The sequence below is a fragment of the Passer montanus genome, unplaced genomic scaffold, assembly GCF_014805655.1.
Source record: "Passer montanus isolate IOZ18808 unplaced genomic scaffold, ASM1480565v1 scaffold991, whole genome shotgun sequence".
NCBI lineage: Eukaryota > Metazoa > Chordata > Aves > Passeriformes > Passeridae > Passer > Passer montanus.
Window position 1 is genome coordinate 1 of NW_024375379.1, and position 7896 is coordinate 7896.

General features: G+C 56.4%; 1 protein-coding gene across 1 annotated transcript; it reads left to right on the forward strand.

Annotated features, from left to right (window-relative positions):
• Positions 1 to 698: 698 nt before the first annotated feature.
• LOC120496323 (chromodomain-helicase-DNA-binding protein 3-like) lies at positions 699 to 7876 on the forward strand (the record flags this gene model as incomplete). The annotated part of the gene is made up of 7 exons (XM_039696654.1): positions 699 to 730; positions 2511 to 2643; positions 4812 to 4824; positions 5732 to 5946; positions 6952 to 7100; positions 7543 to 7668; positions 7710 to 7876. Coding segments are annotated over 7 exons (835 nt in total), but the record flags the coding sequence as incomplete, so codon positions are not given.
• Positions 7877 to 7896: the final 20 nt, after the last annotated feature.

Genomic DNA, 7896 nt, shown 5'->3' on the forward strand with positions numbered 1-7896 from the left:
CCCAAACCCCAAATCCTGGGAACCCAAAATCCCCAAATCACAGAAATCCCAAACCCCAAATCCTGGGAACCCCAAAAACCCAAAATCCCCAAATCCCGGGAACCCCAAAATCCCCAAATCCCCAAAAACCCCAAATCCCAGAAACTCCAATTCCCAGAAACCCCAAATCCTGGGAACCCCAAAAACCCAAAATCCCCAAATCCCGGGAACCCCAAAATCCCCAAATCCCCAAAAACCCCAAATCCCAGAAACTCCAATTCCCAGAAACCCCAAATCCTGGGAACCCCAAAAACCCCAAATCCCTGGCAAACCCAAATCCCAAAAACCCCAAAACCCCAAATCCTTGAAAAAACCCAAAACCCCAAACCCCAAAAACCCCAAATGCCAAAAACCCCAAAAACTCCAAACCCCAAATCCCAGAAACACCAAAACTCCAAAACCCCAAATCCCTGAAAAACCCCAAAATTCCAAATCCCAACAGCCCACATCCCAGAAACCCCAAATCCCCAAATCCCAGAAACACCAAAACCCCAAATCCTGAGAACCCCAAAAACCCAAAACCCCAAATCCCAGAAACCCCAATCCTCAAATCCCAAACCCCACTCCCCGAACACCAAAAACCCCAAATCCCAGGAAAATCCCCAAACCCCAAATCCTGGGAACCCCAAAAACCCCAAAGGTAAATGTAGCACTGGTGACACGACTACTGGCTGCTGGCCGGCATCGTCCTGTATCCTTGGCACTGGGGCGTCCCTGGGGTGGGGACGGTGACAGTGACAGCACAGTGACGGTGACACCACGGTGACAGTGACAGTACAGTGACAGTGACAGTGACAGCACGGTAAATGTAGCACTGGTGACACGACTACTGGCTGCTGGCCGGCATCGTCCTGTATCCTTGTCACCTTGTGTCGTGACAGTGACAGGTGACACAGTGACAGTGACACAGTGACAGGTGACAGTGACACAGTGACAGGTGACACAGTGAAAGGTGACAGGTGACACAGTGACAGTGACACAGTGACACAGTGACAGTGACACAGTGAAAGGTGACACGGTGACACAGTGACACAGTGACAGTGACACAGTGACAGGTGACAGTGACACAGTGACAGGTGACACAGTGAAAGGTGACAGGTGACACAGTGACAGTGACACAGTGACACAGTGACAGTGACACAGTGAAAGGTGACACGGTGACACAGTGACACAGTGACAGTGACACAGTGACAGGTGACAGTGACACAGTGACAGGTGACACAGTGAAAGGTGACAGGTGACACAGTGACAGTGACACAGTGACACAGTGACAGTGACACAGTGAAAGGTGACACGGTGACACAGTGACACAGTGACAGTGACACAGTGACAGGTGACAGTGACACAGTGACAGGTGACACAGTGAAAGGTGACAGGTGACACAGTGACAGTGACACAGTGACACAGTGACAGTGACACAGTGAAAGGTGACACGGTGACACAGTGACACAGTGACAGTGACACAGTGACAGGTGACAGTGACACAGTGACAGGTGACACAGTGAAAGGTGACAGGTGACACAGTGACAGTGACACAGTGACACAGTGACAGTGACACAGTGAAAGGTGACACGGTGACACAGTGACACAGTGACAGTGACACAGTGACAGGTGACAGTGACACAGTGACAGGTGACACAGTGAAAGGTGACAGGTGACACAGTGACAGTGACACAGTGACACAGTGACAGTGACACAGTGAAAGGTGACACGGTGACACAGTGACACAGTGACAGTGACACAGTGACAGGTGACAGTGACACAGTGACAGGTGACACAGTGAAAGGTGACAGGTGACACAGTGACAGTGACACAGTGACACAGTGACAGTGACACAGTGAAAGGTGACACGGTGACACAGTGACACAGTGACAGTGACACAGTGACAGGTGACAGTGACACAGTGACAGGTGACACAGTGAAAGGTGACAGGTGACACAGTGACAGTGACACAGTGACACAGTGACAGTGACACAGTGAAAGGTGACACGGTGACACAGTGACACAGTGACAGTGACACAGTGACAGGTGACAGTGACACAGTGACAGGTGACACAGTGAAAGGTGACAGGTGACACAGTGACAGTGACACAGTGACACAGTGACAGTGACACAGTGAAAGGTGACACGGTGACACAGTGACACAGTGACAGTGACACAGTGACAGGTGACACGGTGAAAGGTGACACGGTGACACAGTGACACAGTGACAGTGACACGGTAAAAGGTGACAGTGACACGGTAACAGTGACAGGTGACACAGGTGGCCTCCTTAGCGCGCAGCCACGGCTCTGTGTGGGGGATGTTGGGGACAGGGAGATGTGATGATGCGGTGACACGGTGACACAGTGACACGGTGACAGGTGACACAGGTGACACGGTGACACAGTGACATGGTGACAGGGTGACACGGTGACACAGTGACAGGTGACACAGGTGACACGGTGACAAGTGGCCTCCTTAGCGCGCAGCCACGGCTACGCGCGCTGGACCGACATCCAGAACGACGGCGCCTTCGGGGTCATCAACGAACCCTTCAAGGGCGAGGCCTCCAAGGGCAACTTCCTGGAGATGAAGAACAAGTTCCTGGCGCGCCGCTTCAAGGTCAGCCCCGCGGCGCCGCCTGGCATGGGGTGGCACTGGGTGGCACTGGGTGGCACTGGGGTGGCAGTGAGGGTGGCACCAGGGTGGCATGGGGGTGGCAGCCATGGTGGCACTGGGGTGGCACAAGGGTGACAGCGAGGGTGGCACTGGGGTGACAGTGAGGGTTGCAGTGGGGTGACAGCGAGGGTGGCACCGGGGTGGCAGTGAGGGTGGCACCAGGGTGACAGTGAGGGTGTCACTGGGGTGGCACCAGGGTGACAGCGAAGGTGGCACTGGGGTGATAGCAAGGGTGGCACTGGGGTGGCAGTGAGGGTGTCACTGGGGTGGCATGGGGGTGACAGCAAGGGTGGCATGGGGGTGACAGTGAGGGTGTCACTGGGGTGATGCGAGGGCTGAACCCTCCAGATGTTGGGTCTCCCCCCACCCCTGAACTCCCCATCCCTGGGTCTCCCCACACCTCACCCCACGAACCCCTGAACCCCCCACCCGGGGGTCTCCCCCCNCGGGGCCAATGCGGGGGGGGCGGGGCTGTGGGGAGGCAGAGTGAAGTCTGAGTAAAGTGGTAGTACAGTTGGAGTAAAGTCAGAGTAAGGTAGGAGGAAAGTTGGAGGAAAGTCAGAGTAAGGTAGGAGGAACGTTGGAGTAAGGTAGGAGTAATTTGGAGTAAAGTCCAAGTAACATCATAGCAAAGTTGGAGTAAAATCGTAGTAATATCAGAGTAAAGTTGGAGTGAAGTCCAAGTAACGTAGTAGTAACATTGGAGTGAAGTCAGAGTAAAGTCAGAGTAAAGTCAGAGTAACGTTACACTAAAGATGGAGTGAAACAGTAGTAATATCATAGTAAAGTCAGAGTGAAGTTGGAGTAAAGTAGTAGTACAGGTGGAGTCCAAGTAACATTGTAGTAAAGCTGGAGTAAAGTAGTAGTAATATCATAGTAAAGTCAGAGTGAAGTTGGAGTAAGGTCAGAGTAAAGTCAGAGTAAAGTTGGAGAGAGGTCAGGGTAAAGTAATGGTAAAGTCATGGTGAAGTTGGAATAAGGTCAAAGTAAAGTCATAGTAAAATCATAGTAAAGTTGGAGTAAAGTCCAAGTAAAGGCATAGTGAAGTTGGAGTAAAGTCAGAGTAAAAGCGGAGTAAAGTCATAGTGAAGTTGGAGTAAGGTTAGGGTAAAGTTCAAGTAAAGCCAGAGTAAAGTCAGAGTAAAGGTGGAGTAAAGTCATAGCGAAGTTGGAGTAAGGTCGGGGCAAAGTCTGAGTAAATTTTAGTCGGAGTGAAGTCAGCGCAGGGGTGTTTTGGTGGAGTATCCCCAGAGTATCCCCTGAGTATCCCCGGAGTATCCCCACGGTGCATGCTGGGAGTAAGGCTGGAGTAAGGCTGGAGTAGCGCCGGTGTTTGCATGGCCAGAGCACCCCGGTGTAAGCCCGGAGTATCCCTGGAGTATTCCCAGAGTATCTCAGGTGTAAGCCCGGAGTATCCCCAGTGTAAGCCCGGAGTATCCCTGGTGTAAGCCCAGAGTATCTCAGGTGTATTTAATGGCAGGAGTATCCCCGGAGTAACTCCAGAGCAGAGCCGCAGTCACCTCCGGTGTGTCCGAGTATCCACGGAGTAGCCATGGAGTAGCCATGGAGTAACCATGGAGTAGACATGGAGTAACCATGGAGTAGCCCTGTGCATGCAGCCCTGCAGAAAGGCAGGAGTAACCCTGGAGTAACCTTGGAGTAACCCTGGAGTATCTCTGGGGTAGCAAATGAGTATCCCCAGAGCATTAAGAGTAACCCTGGAGTAACCCCGGAGTATCTCCGGAGTACCTCGAGGAGATACTCAGAGGGAGCAGCACAGCTGGGGGATCTCCTCTGTGGGCGAGGCCCGCCCTGAGTAAATCAGGAGTAAACCTTGAGTAAGGCAGGAACACACCCAGAATTAGGAATAAACCCAGAGTAACTCCGGAGTATCCCCAGAGTAACTCCGTAGTATCCCCAGAGTAACTCCGGAGCACCCCCAGAGTAACTCTGGAGTATCCCCAGAGTAACTCTGGGGTATCCCCAGAGTAACTTCAGAGTATCACCAGAATAACTCCGGGTACCCCCAGAGTAACTCCGGAGTATCCCCAGAGTAACTCCAGAGCACCCCCCGAGTGCCCCCAGCCCACTCACACCCCTCCCCCACGCAGTTCCAACTCCCGAGTAAGCTCCGAGTACTCCCTGAGTAACTGCCAGCTCCTCCCTCTCCCCATGAGTAACCTGTGAGTAAGCCTAGAGCAGGCAGTGAGTAGTCTGTGAGTAAGCAGTGAGTAGGCAGTAGGCTGATGGGCACTGTCTCCCTCCCCGCGCAGGCAGTGAGTAAGCACTGAGTAAGCAGTGAGTAAGCTGTGAATAAGCAGTGAGCAGGCAGGGAGTAACCTGTGAGTAAGCCATGAGTAAGCAGCATTGACGGCGCTCTGTATCCCCGCAGGCAGTAAGCAGGCAGTGAGTAAGCAGTGAGTAACCTGTGAGCAGCAGGCTGACAGCACTGTCTCCCTGTGCCCGGGCAGTGAGTAACCTGTGAGTAAGCAGTGAGTAATCAGTGAGTAGTGGTCTGACAGCGCTCTCTCCCTGTGTGCGGGCAGTGAGTTAGCAGTGAGTAAGCAGTGAGTAACCTGTGAGTAAGCACCGGGTGGGCACTGACAGAGCTCTCTCCCCGTGGGCAGTGAGCAGTGAGTTAGCAGTGAGTAACCCGTGAGTAAGCAGTGAGTAAGCAGTGAGTAGCAGGCACTGACAGTGCTGTCTCTCCCTGTGTGTGGACAGTGAGTGAGCAGTGAGTAACCTGTGAGTAAGCAGTGAGTAGCAGGCTGACAGGCGCTGTCTCTCCCTGTGCATGGGCAGTGAATAAGCAGTGAGTAGGCAGTGAGTAACCAGTGAGTAACCTGTGAGTAACCTGTGAGTAACCCGTGAGCAGCGGTCTGACGGCGCTCTCTCCCTGTGCGCGGGCAGTGAGCAGTGAGTAGGCAGTGAGTAACCTGTGAGTAACCCGTGAGCAGCGGTCTGAAGGCACTCTCTCTCCCTGTGCGCGGGCAGTGAGTAGGCAGTGAGTAACCTGTGAGTAACCTGTGAGTAACCCGTGAGCAGCAGGCTGAAGGCACTCTCTCTCCCTGTGCGCGGGCAGTGCTGAACCAGCTGGAGGAGCTGCTGAGCGACATGAAGGCGGACGTGACGCGCCTGCCGGCCACGCTGTCCCGCATCCCGCCCATCGCCGCGCGCCTGCAGATGTCCGAGCGCAGCATCCTGAGCCGCCTGGCCAGCAAGGGCACCGAGAGCCACCCTCCTCCCGTGAGTCACTGTCATTGTCACCCTGTCATTGTCACCCTGTCATTGCCACCCTGCCACCCTGCCCTGGGGATACCGGCATTGTCACCCTGTCCCTGCCATCCTGAGCCGCCTGGCCAGCAAGGGCACCGAGAGCCACCCTCCTCCTGTGAGTGACACCCCTGTCATTGTCACCCTGTCATTGTCACCCTGACACCCTGTCACACTGCCACCCTGCCACCCTGAAACCCTGCCACCCTGCCCTGGGGATACCGGCATTGTCACCCTGCCCCTGCCATCCTGAGCCGCCTGGCCAGCAAGGGCACCGAGAGCCACCCCTGTCGCCTGTCCCCACCATCCTGGGGACATCGGCATTGTCACCCTGCCCAGGGGACATTGGCATTGTCACCCTGCCCAGGGGACACTGCCCACCCCCCTGGGGACACCGGCGCTGCTCTGGGGACGTCCCCAACCTGTTGGTGACATCCTGGGGACACCCTGGGGACACCCCTGACCTTGGGGACACCCCTGGCCATGGGGGTGACACTGGGAGGTGACAATGGGGAGGTGACCCTGGAGGTGGCAATGGGAGGTGGCAGCAGGAGGTGACAGAAGAGGGGTGATCCTGGGAGGTGACAGTGGAGGTGACAATGGGGAGGTGACAGTGGGGAGGTGACACTGGGAGGTGACACTGGGGGGTGACCCCAGAGGTGACAGTGGGAGGTGACATTGGGGGTGACACTGGGGGGGTGACCCCGGAGGTGACCCCAGAGGTGACCCCGGAGGTGACATTGGGGAGGTGACACTGGGGGGTGACAGTGGAGGTGACAGTGGAGGTGACACTGGGAGGTGACACTGGGAGGTGACAGTGGGTGGTGGCCCCACGAGGTGACCCCAGAGGTGACACTGGGAGGTGACAGGGGGTGGTGGCCCCGCGAGGTGACCCCGGAGGTGACATTGGGGGATGACAATGAGGAGGTGACAGTGGTGGCCCCGCGAGGTGACGCGGGGTCCCCGTGCTGTCCCCAGAGCTTCCCGCCCGGGCCCTACGCCACCCCCCCGAGCTTCGGGGGCTCCTTCGGGACCCCCCCGGGCGGGGCCCTCCCCCACCCCGGGGGCGCCAACTACAGCCAGATGCCCCCGGGCTCCTTCATCGCCGGTGAGGGCGGGGAGACGGGGCAAAAACGGGGAAAATGGGGGGAAATGGGGGAAATGGGGGAAAATGGGGAATACTGGGGGGAGAAATGGGGAAAATGGGGGGGAAATGGGGCAAAAACGGGGAAAAACGGGGAAAAAACGGGGGAAATGGGGAAAAATGGGGAAAAAAGGGGGAAAACGGGGAAAAACGGGGAAAAATGGGGAAAAATGGGGAAAAACGGGGGAAATGGGGAAAATGGGGAAAAACGGGGAAAAATGGGGGGAAACGGGGGAAAATTGGGGAAAAATGGGAGGAAATGGGGGAAATTGGGGAAAAACGGGGAAAAACTGGTTAGCGCGGGGTGGGCGTGGTTAATGTGGGGTGGGCGTGGGTAGTGTGGGTGGGCGTGGTTAGCGCGGAAATGGGCGTGGCTACAGTCAGGTTGGGCGTGGCTAGTGTGGGGTGGGCGTGGTTACTGTCAGGGTGGGCGTGGCCACCGCGGGAGTGGTCCTGGCTACCAAGGGAATGGGCCTGGCCACCATCGGGGTGGGCGTGGCCATCATCAGGGTGGGCGTGGCCAGCATGGGCTGGGTGTGGCTACCGCGAGGGTGGGCGTGGTTAACCTAAATATGGGCGTGGCTACCGTCAGAATGGGCGTGGCCACCGTGGAGATGGGCGTGGCTACCACCGGGGTGGGCGTGGTCACCGTGGCAGTGGTCACGTGGGGCTGGTGGCCACCAGGAGCTGGCTATTGGCCGCTGGTGGGTGGGCGTGGCCACTGTGGGGTGGGCGTGGCCACCGTGGCAGTGGCCCCCTGTGGGCCTGTGGTCATCATG